At 39.0% G+C, this 25,613-nt stretch overlaps 1 protein-coding gene across 1 annotated transcript in view; it reads right to left on the bottom strand.

Annotated features, from left to right (window-relative positions):
- The window catches only part of pawr (PRKC, apoptosis, WT1, regulator), a 98,553-nt gene extending 74,043 nt beyond the window's left edge, over nucleotides 1-24,510 (bottom strand). The window contains exons 1-2 of the mRNA XM_015352861.2: nucleotides 24,290-24,510; nucleotides 23,115-23,897 (exon numbers count right to left, since the gene is read on the bottom strand). Of these exons, the coding sequence (XP_015208347.2) occupies nucleotides 23,115-23,717 (603 nt within the window). The 5' untranslated portion in view covers nucleotides 23,718-23,897; nucleotides 24,290-24,510. The remainder of the gene's footprint in view (nucleotides 1-23,114; nucleotides 23,898-24,289) is intronic.
- Nucleotides 24,511-25,613: the final 1,103 nt, after the last annotated feature.

Below are 25,613 nucleotides of genomic sequence, written 5' to 3'. Positions count from 1 at the left end.
CAGCTGAGTTAATGGGGAATTCGTCAGACTACTCAATCCACACAATGCCAAAGGGATCTTTAACATAGTACAAAATGGTTACTTAAAGTACATAGTTATTAAGTACAAAAATAAACTTAAAGTTTCTATATTAGGGTGTAAACAACACATACAGTCTTTTTTGTGGTCACTTTCACAGTTTCACCCTTCAAAAATAAATATTAGGATAAAGGCAGCACTGTCATTACTCTGTGGTATTTAAACGCCATTCAAAGAGCGCAAAACCCGTCATAATTAGGTCTCTTAAATTATAAATGAGACCTATTGTGAAAGTCAGTGAAAGTCAAGAGTCTAGGTGTCCTTCGGTTTCCATTTCAGCTCAAAACACCCCAGAGGGGAGGAGAGAAAACCTCTGATGAAACAAGTCAAAACACAATAACGCACATTCCCAGAATTAGCATCTCAGACCCTTAAACCGAGTGAAGATTATCAGTAAAACAGAATTAAGTCAGATATTTTTTCAGACTGTGACGGAGTTCAAAACCTGATATGCATTGTTACTAAATACCTTACTGCTACTCCACCCAAAAAAATAGCAGAACACAAGCCAACCACCGGAAAACAAAACAGCAGGACTACACAAACAAACATCAAGTACAGTCACCACTAGCAATGAATGCTAATAAGAAGTGCCAACTGTGTTCTCCCTCGAAAAAAAAAATGTCCATTTGCATTTAAATGGATATTTAGATCTGTGATATGCATCTCATAGCTTTTTCCAAGATGCCAGAAATTAGAATGCTTTACACTCCATCAGGTTGCGCTTCATGAGAGTCAGATGGATGACATTTAAATGGATAACCCGCTACAAAAACAATTTAAAAATTGTAAGCAGGCTTTTTATCACAACTAACCACCAAAAATGATAAAAGCACTCGCTGAGAATAGAAATGACAACGATAATCAGAAGCCAAGACTGCATAAGGGTCACAAGTTAAATTCAAGTAATCTAAACCACAAATCACTCCGGATAAATGAATGCGAAACATGGCAATCTGCAGCTGACAGTCTAATTTAGAAATGAGCATTCCAGGAAGTTCACATGGGTTGTCCCTCAAGACCGCTGTCTTCTATGAACCCAAAAGTGACTCATAAGGTCAAGACAAGATCCGCACACTCTCTGGCAGTTTTAACAGGAGTTGTCTTTGCAGATGTTAGGTTATATACTGGGCAATCCAGTCCTGGTAAGCCCAAGCAAGGGCTGAGCAGTGGCTCTGTGGCTAAGGATCTGCGCCTGTGGCTGGAAGGTTGCCGGTTCGCATCCCGTGGCCGGCAGAGGAATTCTACTCTGTTGGGCCCCTGAGCATGGTCCTTAACCCCAACTGCTCCATGGCCGCCATATAAATAGCCCAACTTATTACGAAAACATAGGTGTACGCTTAGCATAGTGATAAATACTTTATGAACAAGGCCCTTAACATGCACAAATTTGAAGATTATCTTTTTAAAATTAGCTTAACCTGTGTGTATGGTCACATTGTCAATTCCCCTGTGTTCCTGTGCCATTTCAGACTTGCCCTGGGAGAAGATGACGGCAGATTTGCACCATGAACTCTACATAGTCTCAATGGCAGACAGAAGCCTGAAACTAGTGAAGACCGCAAATGAAGGGAACATCTTCAGGCCAAGTGCATTGTTATGCGTGAGAAACTAGGGGTTTCAAAGGTCAGTCCCCTTTGGGTACAGTGGTTGTCATCTCAGTCCTTAAAAAAACACTGGAGTTCCACCAAGAAAGACAAAATCTATCCTTGCTCCCAGCCTGTGCACCCAGTTACTATTTATTCTGTGTCTTAAAGGGCCATCTCCAGAGAAAAGGGTTTAAATCGAAAAGGGGATTGTGGATGTTGTTGATGACTCATCTTGGAAACGGATCAATTCCTCGTGTACAGAGGCAGGTTCATTGAATAAAGCAGTGAAGATGTGTGGGAAGATTATTCTAAGAAGCATTATTGGATACGCTTCTGTTGCTTTAATCTAGAAGGTTCACAGAACTACAGTATATAAAGGTCATAAAATTAACTTCTTTATTGCTGCATACAGCACAGTACAACATCTCATATAGGAGGCTAGATAGTGAGTCTAAATCTTTTCCACAGATTCATTTTTAATCAATAAATACTTCATTTGCCAAGCCAACTGAACTTGCTTCATATTTCTACATCCAAGAAAAATGTTACATAAAATATCACGGAGCTTAGATTTAATATTTTATAACAAATGACTCATACTCTGAGTAAACAAAGGGGTTCCTTTCCCATGGAGCTAATTCAAAAACTGATTATATAAAATTAAAACTATTCAATTCTGCTGCACTTCAGACACTCTTAAATGTTCTCCAACTGACTGATGTTGTAAAATTCTAAATTTTACATCTTAAAGCATCCAAAGCATCTAAACAAAATGGGAACATAAATCATTTAAGTACTCCTTCTTGAGATTAATAAATTGGAAATAAAACAGTAGACCTCTTCTGGAATACTTAATGTGGTATACACAGCTGAAAGCATAGGACTGGTAGCAGTGACTATTAACAGTACCACTGTACAATGTATTGAGAAAAAGAGTCCAAACCTAACCACAGGATTCAATGACTTTACAATTATATTTTCTATAGTGTAGCAAAAATAATTTTGCAAATAAAAATACCTTATTAATATTACAGCATGTGATGAGCCTTTTAGCTTTAGCGGAAAGGTATTGATTGTTTCCCAGCTATCTTAAGAAGGCCATCAGCACACGGATGCAGGGCGGATCAAGACTGCTTGGCAAACAACTGTGGATTATTTCAAAACAAACTTGCTACCTCTGGAGTGTTGACTGACAAAAGACAGTAAACTTGAGAGATTAATAACGACATCCTGTGACAGATTCAAAATTGAAAATTAAAGGTGATCCCCTAAATGATTTTCCATTGACAGCTTATAAAGCCCATAACAATCAGCAACAAATCTTTATTTTAGTGTTTGAAGTAATTGTGTGAGACCATGGGTAAATGTTGGTTCTAGAAGATGGTATACTAAGGCTCAGGTGTTTTGGGTGTTAAGAATTCTTAGCTTTAGGCCATGCTAGCCTCATGATTTGACACAGAATTAAAGTTAAACAGAAACATCACACCTAATCCAAAACACCTGCTTAGAGAGAACATTCTGACAAGCAGTAGGATCCAGATTCCTCATTTTTATTAATTTAACTAGCAGAGAAAGGTTCAGATGTGCTGAGTGCTTTGAGATTTAATAAAATACTCAATTAATAATTATTTGGTCCTGGCTTAATTCCCCACTGCTGCTGCCCATTTACATGTTGCACACTAATTAGTATAGCTCACAGTTTCAGCGGGTGCGGGGCTAATGGGTCACTGGGTATTCTGTGTAGTTACCATTCAAAAAGGATAGATAACAGGATGGCCAATGGAGTTCAATTTTTAGTGAAAAGTTGAACAATTTCAAAGGGGTGTAGGGTTCAGAAATGCAAGGTTATGGGTTCAAACCCCAAGTGGGTCACTACTATCACACCCTTGAGCAATGTACTACATTCAGGCTGTAAAGTAGCCCAGCTGTATAATTGGATACAAATGGATAAAAACAGCAGTGATATATTAATGATATGACCCATTCCTAAATACTATGTATGAACAAGTTATTTTCAGAAAATGCATATACACTAACATCAGCACCATCAATAGAAACCTTTTCTAAGAACAAAACTCTTAACACCATATACCACAATAAAAATGAAAGATTGTAGGATTTTCAGGTGCAGTGGTTGGCATTACGGTCTCAGAGAGCTGGGGCCCTGGATTCAAATCTGGATCTGGGGTTATCAGTGAGGAGTTTGTATGTTTTCCCCGTGTTCATGTGGGTTTCCTCCCAGTCCAATAACAGACTGACAGGTTAACTGGCTTCTGGGAAAATTGGCCCTGGTGCGAGTGTGTGCCTGTTTGTGTCTGTGTCTACCCTGCGATAGACTGGTGTCCCATCCAGGGTGTATCCTGCCTTGCACCTCTTGCTTGCTGGTGATAGGCTCCAGCTTCCTCATAACCCTGAACTGGAAAGAGCAGTTATAAAACGGATGGATGGGTTACAGGATTTTCAACATGGACATTTATTGCCATTTTAGCAGCTTATAGGAGAGGAGGACAAAAGGTTTAGATTAAGGAGGCCTAAAAGTACTGATCAGATGGAAGTATTTTTTAAAAGAAGTTCAAAAGGACTGAAATAGAAATCTTAAAGGAACTAATGTGCTTCTGGCACATCTACTTTAACATTCATTTTAAGTACTAATGTTTGACATTTTAATAATGTTCCAGTACTTTAATATTACTTCAGACTAATTCAGGGACAAAACAAAACACCTTTGTGGTTATTAAAACGTTCAAAGCCTAAGATTTGGTAGCAAAATATATTAAGAGACATCTGTGATGAAATAGGACATTAAGAGGTTGTACGTAATCCAAGAAAAATTCCTATAGATATGCCTTTATGATGGCACAGGATGAAACCTGCTTATCTTCAAAGCACTTTCAAAATAATCCACATTATGACAAACAGACACAAATAAACAATAGGATGGTACATTTTGTTGCCGGTCTGTTGGTTTTCTGAGAGGATATTGTGTGCTGGCACAATTAGAAAATGTTTTGCACAAGGCAGTGAGTCATTCCTGGTTTAAAAATGTCTGAACATGGCTGGTCAAAAGCCAAAACAGGATAACATTAACAGTCATCCAGCAAAACCACCAAGTGAAAAATGTCATAGATTAAAACCAATTTTTAGTAAGACAAAATCTTCCATTTTCAAAACAACAAACACCCTCTTCATAACATTTTTGTTCTGAACACCAACCAGCTTTTGTAACTTTGAACTTCTGTTCTCTTCATGGAACAGTAGGTGAAAATGTGTTTGTGAATCTGTACCAACTACCCTGAATGCACAGTTCACCAATCAATAAAGACTAATCTTTTCTTTCTGCCAAAAACAAGAAACATCCACTGCACATTATGCCTAGTTATATAAGCCAATGTTTTTTTCAGTGTGTAATCTTAGGAAAAAGACAACACTGACTTTTAAAGAGCATTTGTCTTCTTCGTGTCACATGAACAGATGGTACTTCTCAATTTTTTTAAGACATTTTTGCTTAGAATTGGTAAAGCATAGATCATTTTTCAGCAGCAGAGGAAACTTTGCAGAACTCAGCATTAACATGTTCCAGAAAAATAAGAACAAGTTCAATTTTAAAGGCTCACGATCAACTCGCATTCCTGTGCTTTCAAACTTAAGAGAGCAAAATGACCATTTGGACCGTTATTAGGAAGAACAAAGGAATATTTCTCTGAAAATAGAAAGATCATATGGCATAACATACGAGTAAACTCAAGTACTTCTGTGCCCAGTCCTGCTATACACGGTTCAAAGTCAGATCAACTTGTTCTTTCAAAAAGTAGCTCAAGAATATCTAATGTATCATTGCATTCTCCTGCACTGCATTTTATGAAGACTATGATGTGATAAGTATATTTCTGAAGCACAGATTTAAGCCAGAGTTTATAAGGATCCTGTTCTTTCCAGAAATTTCAGGAAAACACTTCAAAGACTATTCGGTAACCAAATGACCACTTTAAATAAGCTCCGTTTAAATGTGTCTGAACACGTCACATGCCTTCCTAAAAGGGAATAGGAAGGAAACATGCCATTATACCATCTTCAGAAACAGCTTCTGTCAGAATTCCCACTTGAAATTAATCTTTAAAGTAAAATCTATTGCTTGAAACTGGCTTCCTAATGATCTATTTAAATGTAATTTTAGTCAGAAGCGATTAGAACACCCATCCTTGATAAAAATTTTTAGGCAATACTGCAAGATAACAGTAGCTGGAAAGATCTGTGCACAGAGATCTGAAGGATATAAATTGCAAGTTCAGTAGCAGCATATAGAAAGGTCACCTGTTCAAGTTGTGTGAGGGAGCATCCCATTCAGACATGAATAATAGACTAACTTCAGTGCTGTGGTCATCTGCGTCATGGCCAGTTATTAAGGCACACAAAGCCTTATGTTCTAGTGACTTATATTCCCTTCTCTGGAAATATCAAGGTATCTCAAAACATTATTCCTGAATATTTTTGGGGGGCACCATACCCTAAAGATACTTTTATCCTTTTTCTCTTTCACTATAGAATGGGAAGAGTCTAAGAAACCATATTTTTCTTTAGACACCTACCCTACCAAACATATGGCGAGAAATATATAACCTACTGAAAAGATAACCCTCATTTCATAGTTCTAGCCAATTTAAAATCAGTGCTCATTTAAGACAAGTTTCAAGTTTTCTTTTACAAACCACAAAATCAATGGTTTCACAGGCAACTTTTGTACTCTTGCTGATGCCTAATCTGGCCACAACCTTGAAACAATTTTTATAGAAAAACTTTTCTCTGGAATGTCTGTTTTGCCATTTAAGAATCCATATTATAAAACAAACTTTTTCAAGACAAAAGAAATCCAAGGACAGTCTGAAGTGGGAATTTTTTTTGGCCTTTAGATTTGATGCATGAAAGATAAATGCTTGCATGTCTAGGGTTACACAGGGAAACAAAACACAATACATTGTAATTTGAAGAGGTCAAATCATTTTGATGTGTGACATATTGGAGACACCTAGCGAGTCGCTGTTAATGCTGACTTATGAGTTTGACACTTGTTTTCCAATTTAATGTACATTCCTACATGACATGTCAACATTGGTTTTAACACTGGGGAAACTGGCTCCAAGAACCAATTCATCTGAATTAGTTGGTGCACAGAGATTCAAAGGTGTTACAAACACTCAGTGCACAAGAAATTACAGTTACATCCACCATAGGATGGGATTTGTACAGAATTGTAGTATTTGAATACCACTCGCATATAAATATAAATATTTTTAACCTTAAAGATGAGAATTCCATGTGAACTGAAAAAAGCACTACTAATAAATTTCAATCACAAATATATGACATAGCATGAAGTCAACCATAAGCAAAGACTGCATTACAGTTCATTTTAATCAATGGAAAGATATTATTTAAAAAATCTTGGGTTTGATATATGGAGTTAATATGGGGCATGGTGATAAGCCTTGTGAAAGACTTGAAAAATGAGAACTCCTGAAAATGCATTTTTATTAAATACACATTAGCAGCATTTAATCTATTAACTTGTGCAGATCAGTGCAGACAATAAACCTGTCTTTTCACAAATTTCCACACATTAAGGCAGGTCTATTTGAGTCTGGGCAAGAAACTTATCACTCATATCCAACTCATACTACTTTTCACCCTTTCTGTGGACAGTGTGCTACATTTGGTCTGTTTTTACAGAGATGAGACTGTCAGATGGCTTGATACCAATGATGTCACAGCTGCATTCTAGGATGGCCAACACTGCAGTTTCCCTTGTCTCAATCTAGTGTAATATTAAAACAAGAATATGCCTATTACAAATGGTTCAGTGCATCATAATGATTGAATATATAATGGTTTTACTGACGGTTTACCATGTAATGCTGGAGAAAACATGTAAGTATTACAGATATAAAACCAATTAAAACCCTTTTATGGATCACCTGTTTTCAGAAAAACAGTAACCCATAGATCGACCACAAAATAATTAAAGTAGAAAATGAAAAAGCCCAATAGGACTGGAAGACAATTTAAAGGACTTTTAAAAATAATTAATATATCTGAAGGGAAAATACTTTAAGCAAAACAGGACAATTGTGGAAATTGTGAAATGCAATTATGTTGCCAATCAAGAGGTAAAAAAGGTTAACGTCTAATAAAAAATCATGTCAATCTCATTTCAGCTTCCTAAATTTTACCCTTGACTCTTCAAATGCCTACGATAATAGAAGATTCAGAAAATAATACTTGTAGAGCATTACTAGCAAAGAAAAAAATGTGCAAAAGAGAAGCAACTAAATAAAAGGTTAAATTAATATTATGAGCATGTGTGAGCATTATTTTAAAGACACTATTTCAAGGGTGCCTTTCCAGAAACCAAATCTTAAATACCCCTTAAATATAAAAATGATTTTTTTTTATACAGGGAGGATATTTAAAGTAATACATTAGCAAAGTGAAGTTCCAGGGGGAAAAACATGCCCACTAATTAGAGTCCTTTTGGTAACAGGATATCCTCTGCAGCTAGCAGTGCCAGTTTGGCCTCAAAGACGCCCACACTGGGGGCACAGTGTGTGCTGAAACATATCTTGAGGTGCTATGATTTGTCAGATCTCGAAAGACAATTATGACCATGACTGTGTCATTTCTACCACAAGGCTATGTTGTGTTCATCTAACAACACACTGCTACGAAACTATCGGGACCTAAGAGGAGATCCTATCCACACATGTTCAAAATATTTTTGCAGCGAGCACTGCATGCCTGACAGTAGCACCACCTTTTACAAACAAGTCCCACAGTTATCTTTGTCAGCAGGCAACTGTTTTACTAAGAGAACAGTTGTTCACAATGGCACTCCTCGTTGATTTCTTTGGAATGAGAAATTCTTTTTCAAACTCACATTTGACGTGTTTTCCAGGATGACGCATGAATCGGTTTCTCTGTATTGTTTGGAATGGTTTTAGTTGGGAGTCCAAATCCTGCCATTGCTACATCAGAGGGGATCAATCAAGAATATTTCCAAACAATTCTTTAGTGGAGTACTGCACAGTCTTCTGAAAACAGATGTGTATATGCAGTATTGCTACAGGTTTTACCAACAAACTACATCATGAGAAGTTAGCTGTAATTATTGATTACTTAAAAAATAAACTCGTTCTTCACATGATCTGCTTTGAAAGCAATCCTGTAAAGAGTATTTCCCCGAAGGAAGCAGAGTTCTGGCTGAGCTACTCAACAATTGAAGATAGTTACTTTAGAAAAAAAAAATTAAGAGCACACATTCTATTCTGAGATTTTACAAATTACAATCGGCTCCACTTTGGAATGTAGTCCACACTAAACATCTGCGAATCACAACTCCAGGATTGTTTTGAACTTTAAAAACCTAATGCTAACATTTCATAAATATGAACTCTAAAGTAATACATTTGGGGTGTTTTTTGACAATCCTATTTTCATAGGGATTAAGGTTCTAAGCAGCTAATGGGGGGAACATGCTAATTAAAAACAATGCTAAATCAGACCCGAATCAATATTTCCATACATGAACGTGCACACAACCCTTATGTGGTACCTGTTCCAGGCTCAGTCCAATACTCTATATCAAAGCAAAAATTATGTTGGTTTCTACTACCAAATTGGGGATTTAACTGACTTTCTGCTGACAGAATTGATAAATGGTTCATGAATTCTAGTTAATATACTTGTTCTATTTACCATAATGAACTAGTGTTATTAACAGAGGACAGTGCTATCCACACATTAGGATCTACACTACCCCCTTCCAAGATGTATTCATTCAGGTATTGTAGGCTGAACAGTCCTTCTAATCAAAGTATAGAAAACCACCTTTACCAAAAGTGTGCACATTAAACACCAGTAAAGAAACACCAGTTTTCACAATAACAGAAAATGTGATGGCCGTGGGGAAAAACTGTTTTAAATCTGTAGAAACTCCCCATCTGGGGCATAAGAACTATGCTACTAGAGCATCTGTGAATGCACAAAGGTAGTGGTCTCCACCTTCCAGTCTACCTTCTTGGAGCAAAAAAAAAAAAGCAAGGTCATTTTTTAACATAAAACCTTCTGACTTTGAGCTCTATCTGTATTGTTCAATACAGGGCTTGAGGTCGGTTTGGTGTGCTTCCTGAAAACTTTTATGGCGAAGAATGAAGCTTAAATAGCTTGCATGACTAGTCAAACTACCTAAATAGGTACAATTAAACTGCTCAAACACCGCAACCATCAAATTTAATAATTCAATCCATGGTGAGGAATATCACTTCCAAGTGCATAAGAGCTACAAGTTCATTGTGTAAGGGATTTTAAAATGAACAACCTGGGTTAAATCATTTTTAAAAGTGAGCAGTTGCCGTGATCCATGTGCTATGTAAAGAATCACATTCCCTCCAAATTAATTTTTAAAAGGATCTTTCCCAAATGCTGCATTGAATATTGTGCTATCTTAATATACCCCATTTCCCATTCTTTATTTGTCCACCCTTGCTGATCACTTCTTTTAAAGAGATTTTGGAGTACAACAAACAAATATTTAGTGTATTTAATTAAACTAGTGGGTGGGTTTAGAGATGTGGACAGGACTCATCATGGTTAACAAGTTATTAGTTGTTACAGCCCTCTGGGTTCTTGAGAATAACTGAGATGCTGTGCTTCTTCTGTCTTCTACTGGGGCTGTGTAGTTTGGGTGCTTGGAGATACTCCTGACACAGCTGTTCAAATCACAGGTCTGAACACTACAATAACCACAGAAGTGCTATTCCTTGCTTCTTAAAGATGTCTTTCACTTACAAAGGATCCTGGGGACTACAGGCTGTAATAGGACACAGTGTACAAACCTCTTAGAGTGGCATTCATTACCCTGCATACTCAATAGTGCTCAAATCCCTTAGCAAGGGCTGAGACTGTTACACAGCAGGTCTGCAGTTCATCTGGGCTGTGCAATGCTGCTGTTCACTAGTACACTTGAAAAGGCAGGCCGAATCCTGGATTTTAATAATACACCAAAGAAGAAGGAAGTCACAGAGGACATGTTCATACTTAAAAAAACAGGAATGCCCTCTCAACATCAGAATTCTCTATCTTTTTTTCTTACAACTTGTTTCAGAAATGCTAAAAGCTACTTTCAATGCAGCATCAATGTATATTAAAGATAACCCAAGGACCTAAAAACTGCATATGGCTTTGTGGGAATCTGGTCACCTTTGAAGTCACTATTGCTCCAAGCCATAACTATTTTACATTTCACATTTATCTTTAATAGTTCAGTCTTTTCCATTTCAGAGTTATTTCTTCTACCTTTTGGCAACAAAGTCAGAAGTGCTCAAGACCTCTGGAGACAAGAAGTTATAACAAAAAATAATCTGGTATTAGATTTTTTTTTTCAGCTTTTGAACTGAGAAAGATATTGAGGGAATTGAGCCGCTTAAGAACATTACCCTACAGTATATGTGAAATGAAAAGGTAATGGCAAAGTGTTACTGCATGAAAGTAGCATTATTAAATACAGTTAGAAGTAGGGCAGACAATTCTGGTTCAGAAAAAGGGTTTGACCCTAATACAGGTTAAACAGCGGAGACCACATCACGTGCAGCCATTTTCAGTATAGAATGGTGTATATTGAGAAAGCCTCTATGACATTCCTGCTTTGCGTAACCTCGAATTTATTGTTGCAAACAAGAATCCACATGGTAGTCCACACAGCAGAAACTGTCACATTTACCACAAGCTGACAACTTCAAACCACAGTAACCTGCAGCTAAGATCATGTGCCCCATTCTGTCGAGGGAGGATGCCAAAGCTGTGGTTCATACTCATTTCAAAGAGAGTCATCACGGGTCAGGACTGAAAAGACGGACTCCTTTGTGCAGTCATTAGAACAAAAGAAAGAGAATACGGAACGTGTCGCGCTTCCCCACTGTCAGGGGTGCAACTTCAAAGAACGTCTGCGTCCTGCCCTTTCCTCCTGAGCTGACAGAAGCTGACTTTTACCGGCTCTCCACATTAAAAGAAACATCGGCCTGGAACGCGTTTGGAGGCCTGACGTCGAACCGAAAGGTGTGTGTCTGAATTAGGCTGAAGAGGAGCTGCGGGGAAAGAGAAACGTTCTTGAACTGCAGAACAAAAGTTGCAACGCTTCTTAACCTTGTGCCAGGTTTACAAATGTCACAACAACGTGATATGACTGAAATCTGAGACATTCTTTTGCGCCAGCAGAAATTAAGCTACCGAATGCACTTATGATAGGTGATTGTTTCCTATCATGTGGTACACTGTATTCAAATACACCTGGGGCAGCACAGTGGTGAGATGGTTAGCACAGCTGTCTCACAGTGCTGAGGCTGGGTTCAGCTCCGGACCTGGGGTGCTATCTGGGCGGCGTTTGCATGGTTTCCCCGCGTTTGCGTGCGTCTTTACTGGGTGCTCCGGTTCCTCCCACATTTCAAACGTAGGTTACCTGGCGCCTGGAAAAACTGGGCCTGGTGTGATTGAGTGCGTGAGTTAGGGCGTATGCGTGGGTACGTCCTGCCCTGTGCCGGTTGCTTGCTGAGTTAGTCTCTGGCTCTCAGGTGACCCTTAATTGAATTAAGCAGTTAGAAAATGGGACGGGTGAAATATACCCTAGTATATTGGGTAAAGGTCTTAAATTTAAAAAAAAAAGTGTCATTAAAGTTAGCAGAGATAAAGATCACCATTAAAAGTTGCTTTGTTAAGAATAGGCAAATGCTGGGAGTACCCCCACTGGCATGTCCGTATAGACAGCAGGAAAAGCATAAAACCCCCAACTAATCTTTGTGAGTTCTGCTCCCTGCTTCTGTTTGGATTAACACTGCTTTGCCTCGTGCCTCACGGCACCCTAAGGGGAGAGAGTGCTGGCTGCTGCTGGCCCGCCTGTCAAAAGCTTAAGAGTCAAACAGGCGTTGTTTCTGTAAGAGAGAGCAATCCTGCCCATTGTCTTTAGATAGCGAAAGGGGGAAACGAGCCTGGAATCCCTTCTGTTCAACACAGAGGTGCCACAACCGCAAAGCAACAGGTCAACCTTCCACTCCTACTCGTCCAGACAGCGACGATCCTTTCTTTTAACTCGAGTGCAGACCCAAGGCAGGGGTTTTATGCACGGTGCGCTGGGGCAAGAGCCGATTGTTGCGTTTCATCAAAGGCTCGCAGAAATGTGGCAGAAAAGGCAGCCTAGATAAACACAGCTGAAACCTCTCAATCCCTCACTCCCACATAAAGCAAAACAGACCAGAGCTGCCGAGATTCTTCATCCGCCCCCTCCCTGCGTTTGCTGAAGCCCACACGAGAACATCTTTTCAAGAATGCCTTTCCGAAATCTATTCCCCCCCCCCAGCAGCCTTATCGTTACAAACTACCCCACTAAAGCAACTTTACAACATAGGATAGTATTAAGTGAGAGGAGGATTGCACCACACTCCAACAACTCTTTGGGTAATAAAGTGTCCCCTGTTCTTGGTTTTAAATGGACTTCCAGAAACAGGAGGTAATCTTTCGCCAAAGGGCAAAGAAGGTTTTGGGCTAATTAGGTGAACGACACATTCCCTTTCAGCCTCTTTTATCTGGTCTTCTAGTACATTGCAAAATTATTTCAATTAACTCTTTTTGGATTTCTGGGGTCTGGAAAGAATTGTCATTGGCAAAAGAAATATTTCTGGCCATTTGTCTTGCCTGACACTCAGTCACCTAACATGTATATTCAGCATTTTATATCAAGTATAAAAGGCAAGGCAGTGACAACATTAATTTCAATTTGAATATATTATAATGTTTTAAAAAGTTCCCATTTTTTATTTCGCTTTAATGATATTAAACCATTGTAGCACAGTACTAATAAATTAAATGCTTCCTACCTTACTGGTAGTCAAGCTTAGGCAAATGAATGTTTGAAAGAATGAAAACTACAATGTTTACCTTATAAACACTGACGCATGACCTTTACTTTGTATTGATTTGTTGTGTTGCTACGATACCTTGCATTCACCCACTTACACTAGGTCACAAACACAGAAAGCATCACACAGCTTTTTTTTCTTTTGTTTTCCCACATAGGTTGCTACATACTTTACCACAATTACGTACATTTTAATAGCCCAGTTCGAAGTTCTGAAACGTTAAAAGAAATTGGGTCTTATGTGGCAGTTATGCTGTTTTGTGCGTGTCACACCGTGTCAAGAAAGAAATCTCGCACTACTCCGGGGGAGTGAACTCTTTCTGTGCAGACCCTGTCCTTCAGCCTGTTTCATCTATTTGCCTCCATTATTCTTCTGTAATGAATATAAACAGACAGGCCCAATGCCTAATCATGCAAACCGGCCTGATTACCGCTGACTCACAAATCTGCCCACATTAGTCCAACCTAATGCTGCTGAACAAGAATGTTGAGCAAACAAGTTACATTTACACACTGATAATGAAACCAATGTGTAACACTGAGCTAGATTTGAAAAAAAAGGTCAGACGTAGCAAATCAGCACCATGGCCCTAATCCTCTGTTTCTATGCTGCCACCGGCGGCTCTGAGGCACCGAATTCTTTGAGCAGGCTATCCAGGGATGGCTTTTCGAACTTTTCGATGGCGTTTCTCCCTTGTACCCACAGCACCGCTGTCGTGTGGGAGAGACGCGAGGCAGAACTGGCGTGTGTGTGTGTGGGGCGGCGCACATTACTTAACACAGCAAGAGGAGGCGTGCAACAAAAAAATAGGATCATGCTGGGAAGCTTCCTTTTTGCTGGCCTAAGCTACAATTTCTGGAACACAAAAATATATGTAACAAAGTAATGAAAGTACACATTACAGGACAGTGCCCACAGACTATAATAAAGTAGAATAACAAGTATTATTATTTCAAGTATTATTTCCTAACAGCTTCATCCACTACAGGGCCACAGGGGAGCTGGAGCCTATCCCTGTAAGCAATAGGCATAAGGCAGGATATACCCTTTAACAAGTCACCAGTCCATCACAGGACAGACACAAACACAAACACGCTCGCACCAGGGCCTATTTTCCAAAACAAACAGTTATCCTACCAGAATGTCTTTGGATGTAGGAGGAAACTGGAGCACCTGGTGACAAGCCATGTGAACAAGGGGAGAACAAACTCAATTATTGATATTTATCATCATAATTAACAATATACAATTTTAGTAGTACTTTTCCAGACAGAAGAAAGGACAGGGATAGAATGCCTAAATCTTGCTTGTCCAGAATTACTGTTTCAAAGACAGACATAGGCTATTCATGCTGGAGTATTTTGCAGGTGTTGTTTAAGTCTAATTAAAGAGGAGCAGAGATCAAAACATTTCCCTTTACTACTGATGAACGACTAGTTGCCTGGCTTCCTAAAGCTATCAGGCAAGAGAAATGAAACTACGTATAAGCTGCAGATGTCCATTATAGCTGCACGACACTGTACCGTGAGATGAAATGCTCAACAATACTGCTGGTCACATTAAAAGCACAACTGAGCTTCTGGCATAATCTCCAGCTATAGAATTGTGATGCTTTTCCTTATGCTTTTATCATTCAAAAGAGTGCTGTGCTTATGGGCGTCTACAGAAGGCACTTCAGAATACATAAAGCTTGTTTATGACAGGCTTTTATAGGGCTTGTTTAAATACGGAAATTCTAAATATTAACTTTAACTGCAAAGTCTCAAAATTAAATTAATACAACTGAAAGTGAAGAAAAACATGCAATTACACAGACTAATACTCTGCGAGCAAGTGGTCCGCCTGATACCAAATATACAATGAGATCAGAGGTCTAAGCTAAATGCACTGGTGACTAACGTTTCAGTAGTATGCAATTGCAGTAATTTATTACCAGTTCAAAATACCAAAGGTGGGAAATGATTGAATAAAGCAAAAATATCCTGGAAACCAGAAGAAATAGTACTTAACTGCAAAGAAACTTCTAGTACACAGCAGCAACTGAATCATACCCCCCCATGGCATTTTTCTCACTGTGAGACCAGGTGTAATATTTGTTAAATACCACTGCATTCCTAAAATTGAGCTTTTAATATACTGACTAGGGAAATACTCTGCCACCTGCCCATAATAAAGTCCTGTTTTAACTTCCACTGAAAACAAACTTCCTGTTGCTCATTATCGACACACTCCAATGTGAAAAATGTTCTCGTGATTTCCAAAAAAAGCAACAGACATAGCTTCTGCTATGAAGATTCCCCATGACACAAGCAGAGATCGAGACTTCACAACAAGGGGCGCCTCCGAGATTTGGTAATGAAAAATCAGCCTTTTGCGGGAAACAAAAAGGCTTTACCTGGTAAGTGACGAACAGCATTCCTTACATGCGCATGGTTTTAGATTTTTAATCAGTTGGTTCAAGCTCAAGAACAAAACATTTTTAAAACTAGAAAACAGTGACGTGCACTTGATTATATGCAGTAACCTGACAGACGGCAAAGAAAAATGTAAGTTAAAACACTGCCTCACTAAACCAGTTCAAATCGTTACCTTGTACAACTGCCCTGAGTCACAGATCTTTCACCACATGTTCAAAGGCAAATAAACCTGATCCCTTCCACATTAAGAAACAGGGAGCTTTTAAATACAGCAGTCCCCATATTTCATTTTCAAATTACTTAGTGGTGTACTACAGGGCGATGAATACGAAAGCATTAATGAAATACCACCTGTACAATCTTACCAGTTTCAAGTATTCTTTTTACCCATCATCAAGTAGCTGCACTTACTTAAAGGCAAATGATGTCAAAGAATGTCACTGAACGTGGAACGTACCTCTGCCAAGGTATCCATCGGGTGAAATGACAGGTAGCTACCCAGGATGAAAATGTTTAGGGAACCCCACCCCCAACCAAAAACCCCAAATTATTATTTTTTATTGCAGTCATGGACAATTTAAAGAGATACTGACTACACATGCCACCGTAAGGAAATACACTGAACTCTTCAGCATTCTCAAACATTGCAAAATAAAAAAAGACGCACTGCATTCTGGGAGTGAGAAAGCGCAGCAAATCGGTGCGATAATCATATTGGACAAATCTGTGTTCACACTGAAGGAATAGTCAGACCTTACTTTTCTACACATATCATAATTTAAAAGTGCTCCCAGTTAGTAATGAGCATTTTTCAAGTGTCAGTCTGACATTCGCTCCATCTGTATTGTCTTGGAGACTTCGAGGTGCTTGTGAGGCAGCAGTGTGAAACTCGCTATCAGCTATGTATATTACACTACCTTCGCTATAGGGTATTCTACTGATCAGGACTGTATTTTCCAATCACAACAGTGTGATGTTATCACACTGGCAACAAAAGCTGCTAATACCTGTATTAGGAACTTCCCATTTGACTGGCCCAGATTAACATTAGGATGAAGATCAGATATTTGGCTGGGAAGAATTTCAAGAAGAGTGTGGCACAGTGGTTAACACTGCTGCCTCACAGCACTGGGGCCCTGGGTACAGTTCCAGACCTGGTATGCTGTCTGTGTGGAGTTTGTATGTTCCTGTGGGTTTTCTCAGGTGCCCTTGTTTTCACCCACAGTCCAAAGAAATACTAATAAGTTATGAAGTAGAGTTTCTGTGGAAATTGGCCCTTGTGTCAGTGTGTGGGTCTATGTCTGTGTGTCTGCTGTGTGATGGACTTCTGTCCCGTCCAGAGTGTATCCTAACTTGCGCTTGTTGCTTGCCAAGAAAGGCTCCAGCTCCCCCACAACCCTGTATTGGCCCTGTATTGGACAAAGCGGTAAGAAAATGGATGAATGGAATTTCAAAGAGAAACCACTTGTTAACAAATGAAAAGTATGCATAACAATTAGAGCGATGAGCAACTCCAACAACAACAACAAAATCCTGGGAGAGTGCAACCACTCCTACGCCGAATTTCAATATATCACATGTAAATGTGAAGTGCAAGCAAAAGAAAAACATGCTCATTCATATTCTCTTGCCCTAAGGCGTGGGTATAAGCATAATGAATACATAAAATGCCAAGGTTTTTATTTTTTTTCATATATAAAGTATTCTATTCTGCCGATTATCCCGCACATCAGAGTTTCTCCATTTTGTGTTGGAAAACCAAAAAAAACAGAAAACTTTTCAATGACACCTATTAGCAAAGGTACAAAAAATAAAGATTAAGAAAAAATGTTATACTATATCAAAACCGACTTAACAGAAACAGCATATAATCAATTAATTGCAGAGGAGAAGACAGATATGAAGTACACTCTCTGAGCTATACAATTTAACTTTTCATTCATCAAATTCCTGGTAAACAAATACTGATGGTCTATGCAGCCAAATGTTTATATATAGTTCTACAAGATATTAGGTATACTGTATATATATATAAGTATATATCCTGTTGTCTGTAATTTCATGTAAAGTATCACACTTATGTGCTTATATATTTTTAGAAGGAGAAAAATAGTATTTATCCTGGTTTATATACACTCCTAAAAAGGATCATACTTGAAGAGGAGAACATCTGCTTTTTCTAAGACACGCAAAGTGGAATTTTCTCTCCTAATGTGAAAGGCCTCCCCATTAACCTTGTCATTTCCTAAAAGCAAATGTCTGCTCCCATTCATCACTAGTTTCCTCCAGAGCATCCCAAAAATTCTTCCTGCCATTTCATTTAAATGCTTTTCATTCCTTTATTTCCATTAAACCCACTCTGTCATTTGATCACAGAGATTATGGACAAATACCACATTTTTTTAAACAGTAAGGGCTTAGAACTGGTACATTTTAATGGAAAAGAGGGGAAACAGAGAGCCCCTGAAAGGAACAACTCCTAAAAAAAGAACAACTTACCTAACAATGACTAAACCTCTGCTGTTTTTCCAGATCCGAGGTAACCTGCTCTGCAGAAGGGATTTACAACCCAGCTATTCTACCCAACACATTTTTGTCCTTGACTTTCAAATACAGGAAGACGTAAGATTTCTCTGACAAATTCTGGAGAAAAAAAGTGCGAAAACAATTCAGCAACCTCATCGTTTTAGATGTATACACATAAATCCCACATTACTATTAAAAAGCAGAGGAGTTCTAAGAATTCCTATAAAGATCATATAGGCTGCACTATGTATTAAGTAACTTCTAGGGAAGCATTTATCAGCGCTTCCAAGGAAAAGAGCTATGAAAATTCACCATTTCTTTATTTTACTTTTCAGTTCTGGCATTTCACTGCCTTACTTGTTTTGGGGTGTGTTGACATTTCTCTTCCCTAGACAGTCTGCAGATCAATATAAAACGCTAAGTTTAGGATGCAGTTGAAGTGTCGCATTTTAATGGAAGATTATGCCACAAATATTCAAGGCACTGGTTAAGACTTCACCAACAAAACTGTACACAATACTTGGAAAACCCACAACAACAAAACATATATACTGCACCTCTAGAATCAGTCTAAAGCTGAAAGTTTTTCCGGGCTTAGAAAGTAATGTTCTGTATATACCAGGGTAAAAGAGCTGAACCATTTTGGTCTTAAATAAAATATTTTATTGGAAATAAAAGCAACTTGATTCAAGTATTCAAAACCCTCAAAGTTCTTGACAAATGCAACCCAATGGACTTCTTCAGAATCAACAGTGAAACACGAACTAGAGAACACAAGTGGAAACTACAAGGAGCAACTAGGAGACTTGTTTTTATATCAAGTGTTTTGGGTGCCAGAAACAAGATATCCAGCCGTGCTGTTGAAGCCAGTACTCTGTTTCAAGAAACAGCTGGACAAGGTCCACAGTCCATAGCAAACCAAACAAGCTAGGTGGACCGAATTTCCTCCTCTGATTTCTAACCTTTATTATGTTGTTCGGCTCAAATAAAACATTTCGACGGCAGCACGTTTTGCAGGCAATGGTGCGGGCATGTGAAGGAAGTTTAAGTGCTGTTAAATTTGCAAATTAATGCACAAGTTAATCCATATAAAATTAAAGCTGTCACATGTCGTCAGACACCCAATTGACCATGAAAGTACATTAACAGAATCTCTTGCAGAGGTCGCTGAATCTACCAATTAATGCTACAGTTATTTAATAAAACAGTGGCAGTAAGAAGTGACAGCAATAAGCACATTTGTTAAAGGGAAAGCACCAGGAGAGGTTTTAGAGGAAACCCAAGGAAACTATCGGGTAGGGTGATTTATGAGAGACTTTTGGAGGTGAATGAGTCGCATCCCAGGGAAAAATCAACACAGACTTGCAAAAGAAGAACAAAAAAAACACTCGCCACTGTTTGAGGAAATAGCAAAAGACAATTAGAAAAGCAATCAGAGGGTGGCATCAGAGCAGTACAGGAAACACCCAGGAAAACCATGGCTAGGATGCGTAAATTATGTTAACCAAAGTGCAAAAGCCACCTGTCACTTTATTTTTTGTATGTAGAAAGCCTTTTGTAGATATTTAGTCAAATCAATCTCAAACTCCTAATTGATATCATGGTTATCTAAATAAATGTGGGCTGAAACATGACTTAAGAACACATATGTGCAAATAAAATAGCAGGTTCTCTATCAATGCAGTGACCCCTTCTGTAACTAAGGGAGAACAATAATGAGGTGATGGCAAAGCTTCAGCCAATGGACCTGCTTCTGAAAGTGCCCTCTTCCTCCTGGAAGTACGAGTCTCTTTTGAAAGCAGCGGCCTTTCTTTGTTCTCTGAAGAAAAACTTGTAAACTGGCCCCTCAATAGGAAATAAAAATGATGGGCAATCTGCCTACAGTGAATTATCAGACCAAGAAATCTATCACAAAGTAGTCAAAAAAAAACCTAAATAATATTCTAAAACAATTCAACTGACATCATATATAGGTTAAAAACAGAAACAGTTCAATTAAAATTAACTGTGATGAAGTGAAATAACATTCTACAGGGGGAAGAAATGTCCATTTTGGAATTGATTGCCAACTAAAATCTTTGATTCTACCTCTAAAATTACAGTATGCAGAAATTTGAATACTGGACTACTTAATGTCTCCTTTAAATTTACTTCCAGAACTACTACAGAAAACCTCAATACCAGTCTATTTCCATAGTCAGACTACAGAATCTGAGGCCATTTTGCTTCTTTTCCAGTTCTGTATTGCAAGAACTCTAAACAATTTAAATAATCAGCACCACCAATTCACTACTTTATGAGTGTTATGATTCACCTCTGACTTACATAAAACTCTAAAAGCTGGCATTATCTCCAGGAGCAGTCTAACAAAATCCCTTATCTAAAAAAAGCAGAAGTCCTTAACAACAGCACCTCATTTCCCAGGCCAGTCAAACAGAAGCTAAGGAACATTACAGAAAACCTGTATTTAAAGCAGCAGGTACGAAGGTACCACTTATACTTAACTTAAAGACTGGTTGAGCAGAAACAGCCCAGTGATGCCTGGGCTCAGGTCTGGGGCAGATTAACAAGCTTGGATCCCATCATCAACCGGCAGCCACTGGCACAAATGGGTTTTTGCATTAGTTCTTTGAGCTGCTCAGTAGTTGTGATAAATGGCTTTTAATGGCCTGCAACCTACAGCTAGACCCCAGGCAACAGTTATTAGGGAGATCCACTTCAGTACAGAACAAAATGTTGCTTCAGTAAGAAAACTACATGAACTACACAAATAGTGTGAACCCAACATCCTGATTCATTCAGTAACACTGCATGTAACACAGCGAATGAAAAGGTGCCAATTCACAAACTTTTTTAACACAAATACAAGATGATTTGGTCCAAACATTGTGTTCTCCTGCATTCTAAAGCTATGACAAAACGCAATGTTTTATTATTAGCTTTCAGGTTAGGTTTCTTTCTACCGAACGATGATGTAAGAATGGCACAGAGAGGAATAAATGGTTTCATACGGAGCATGAACACTTTCTTCAGGTCAAAGTTCTCCAGAGGAACAGATATAGACAGCTCTGTCAGAAAAGGAGGACTCAAATGTAACATGATAGCCTAGTGTCCTGGAATGTTTAAAGACTAACTGAAAGTTTGCAGACTGAATACTTAACTGAAACACAATTATCTGTACATGCAGAACCTAACAAATGTTTTTTTTTTATTTGCTCTTAAAACATTAAATGTATGCATTGGAGCACTGGTTCCCATAAGAATGAAACATTCACATACATGAATGAGGTCTCATTAATTGTAATGTTAATGACCTGTAGCACTCTGAAAACAGCTCTACAATCATCATAGAGAAAACTTTCATAAGCACTACATTTTATGCTGCCTTAAGAAACAGCATAAAACATGCTAACCAAAATATTTTGAAATATGTCTTCCACGGTAGCAAGGTTATTAAAACCGTGGGACATAATTCCACATATTTGGCATAGTATTTTTTTTTTGCAACATAACATTATGGCCTGGCCAAAACCCAGTTTTTAAACACTTGAGTTTGGTACCTTGTCTAATGACAGGATATCTTAGCCAACTGAGCCCACTGGTGAACTTCCAAAAGAAACTACCCAGAACCTAATAGCTCTTGGGCAACTGACCAAAGTTTTGGTCCTACTGTCTATAAATGGGACAACTTGACAAATCTAACTGAAATATTAGGTTTGAAACTGACTACACAGCCAAAACCATACATAAGAAGTATTTATCATCGTGATCCAATTTAATCATAATTCCAACATTTAAAGCATGGACAAAAGCATTTGTATATATCAAAATATGGTATTGATTAAGTTTCTTAACATGCTGCTAATACTGTGTTAGTCACAGTTGCTTATTTCTCACTGTTTATTGGCGCAATACCAGTACATTTATAGTAAACTTTAACTGGCACATACAATAACAAACGTGAGACATTTCGGCTGGTTATTATTAAAACTTGAAGTAACAAATCCAGCCTAAGGAATTCAGCTGTCTTCCGGTCGTAGGTTCATTACATACCCATGGACGTAAAAAAAAAACTAAATACAGGCGATTTTTTACACATTCGACTTACAAAGACATCAATTGAGATACGTGAGTGAAAGCAGAAATGCCAACCACGTAAAAAATTCCAGTGTTTTCAGGTATGTCACGTGTATAAAGTTATTATATCTATTTCCTGCAGAAATAATGGATCACCGGTATTAAAAACTTCACTAACACAATAGACCTGGTATTTTTGGCGCATTTGTTTTCACATCTCTTGCATTCTTTAATGTTTAGTGATTGCTAAGGATTATAGTGGCGGCCTTCCCGGCGATAACCTTAAGCCGTAGTACACGTATTTCGCTCCGACTACTCGTGAAAGCACATAACTTCCGTATGCAGGTTGTCATATAAAAAATACCGCTCTAACCGACTGTACTATCAAGACCAACAGCCACCCCTTTACTTGCTAGTGGCTTGAGGTGTGACAGAACAGGGGAAAAATGAAACTTCTCACTTTTCCTCACCTCGTTGGAAGGTATGCTGACAACACCTGTAGATCTGCGCTTCTCTCGGAGCTTCCTTTTCTCTATCTGCCCCTTTCCCTTTCTGGCGCTGGGGCCCGAGCTCTTGCTTTTCTCTTTGCCTTTGCTTGAGATCGATGCCGGGGACGGGGACCGATCTTTGTCGCTGTCGTTGCACACGATCATCCCGGCGAACTCGGGCTGCGGGGTGCTGGGGACCTTCTCCGGCGGCGGAGACTTCTTCAGGTTACCTCCGGCAGGATCGCCTCCCCTGCCCGCGGCCGCCTGGTGCGGGTCATCCTCCATCCTCCTCAGGGCTGAGGAAGACGAGGATCGAGCCATCGGGAGAGAAGAGGAGACGCAGTTGAAAGAAGAAGAAGAAACAACTACGCGATCCGGATTCCCATTGTTGTTCAACTCGCCGCCCGGAGAAGTTGGACTTCTCGACTCGCTGTTGCTCGTCCCGACCGCAGAAGGTGCCGCCGTGTTCCCACCGGTAGAAGCAGCAATATCCCCAAGCATTTTAGCCCTCATTTTCTCTCGCTTGGCTTTCCATTCTTCGAGAAAGTCTGTCGTTGTACTTGATCTAAATCCACCCGTCGCCATGTTACTTATTTTAGGGGCTTAATCGGTGTTTATTTTATGGTGCCGTATTGTTTTTGTTGTTGTTGGCTTAATCAGCGGTGCTGCGTCGGGAGAAAACTTTTCCTCCTTCTTGATAGCGCTTTGCACTTAATGCCCCCACATTCCCCCGAGTGCAAATCAGCAGCAGATACTCGAAGGCGGCTAAAAAAAAAAAAGATATGGGAAAGATCAATAAGAATATAGAGTCAAAGCGTGTAGTTGTGCAACTTATTTCAGACCAAACAAAACAATGCAATCGTGCAATAAAGTCGTCTGATAACGTGTACTGTTTCTGCGAGAAAAGTACTGAACACCTTTCTTATTAGTGCTTAACTAGTTAGATAGGCCGGTTAACTTGTACCTGTTGCGTTTTCCCACCACATATCGCAGGTCGCTCGTTAGTACCCGACTTTCCAAACTTTACTCTAAAACTTTTCCTGTAGTTTTCCTGCCATACAGCGCTTACTATTTTATAACCGATAGACAGCATATTTAGCACCACGTCTCAGGGAGTTTATCATAACAATATGCTCAGGTTTTTAGACATTTCCTACCTGGTTTTTCACGCAGCAGTAGCAGCGCCTCAGGTGAACAGCCCGGTGGAGAGAAACGCTCTTCACTGGCAAGTTCGGTCGCACGGGCAGGGAGCAGCGCTCAGCCCGCCCCCCCGCATTGCTTCTCCCCGAACACACACGACTAGATACGAAGAGCCGATCGCCTGGGAAGACTACTGACTACTTTAATCGTTAATTTATGACTTTTCTCTTCATTTTATCGCGTTGGGTTTCATTTCGCTTGTGCAGCGAGTTGACCGTTTCAATAAAGGACCTGCAGTTTAAATCTGGAATAAACTACTTTCGTGTGAACTTGTAAACCAAGGAAATGCGTCTAAAATTCCTTGGCGACAGTGTTGTACTTGTAGCATTTAGATTTGTTCCTTTGCAGTTATAAAGCAATTATATATGAATGAGGAACAAATAAAAGTTGTTCAATTGTTTACAGAAATGGGGTCATCATTTTACCAAACATGGGTTTGTTGCTGCTTTTTACTGTTGAACAAATCTGATCTTTTTTTTTTACTGACAATTATTCTCTAAGGATTTCTGACAAATGGCGGCGAATGATCCACTGCAATGCCAAGAAAAGCTATTCTCTTCCTGTAACGTTGTTAGAAGTGTGAAACAGGATAGAGTTGTGCTCTGCAGCAAGCACTTCAGCAGAGGTATCAGGTAGCTAGCTACTCCGTCATCAAAATTCAATCGACCAATTTACTCATCTTTTTCTCTCAAGTCAAAAATGTTTCGTCGTGTCTCCCCCTACTTGCCCAGTAAAACTCATTCCATGAAAATTATTATTGGCCATATCATACAATCTGATGATTTTAAGCCCCTTTCATTATGACTTTTTTTTTTGCTGAAAAAAAGTTTAACCCATGTAGAACTGTTACAAAACAGTTGAAGAAATGTTACAAACAAGAGGTGGTTATTTGGCTCGTCGATTTGGTTGTAAGTAGGCAAATGATCAGAGCATCTCATTCAGTCAATTCTTAAAAGAAGCCCAGGTTGTTACATCTGTAGTCTGTTACAGACTTTTACAACTCTTTGTGTAAAACAGTGCCTCCTGGTCTCAGTTCCAAATGCTTTTTCCCAGTAGTTTCCTCATGGGCCTTTTATTTGGTCTTGATGGTTAGTTCTGAATTCCATTTGGTACACTTCAGTAATGCTTTGTGAAGGATTTTGAATATTTGAATCAGGTCCCCTTGTAATCCTGCCTTTAAGACTAAAAATGTTCAATTCCTGGAACCTGTGAGAGGCTACAAGAGTATGATATTCCTTTAAGCCTTGTAGATTCCAGAGAACTAAGATCTATTTTCAAAGT

This window comes from Lepisosteus oculatus, chromosome 7, assembly GCF_040954835.1.
Source record: "Lepisosteus oculatus isolate fLepOcu1 chromosome 7, fLepOcu1.hap2, whole genome shotgun sequence".
NCBI lineage: Eukaryota > Metazoa > Chordata > Actinopteri > Semionotiformes > Lepisosteidae > Lepisosteus > Lepisosteus oculatus.
Note: the sequence above shows the minus strand (reverse complement) of the source record. Positions and strands in the feature narration are given on the sequence as shown.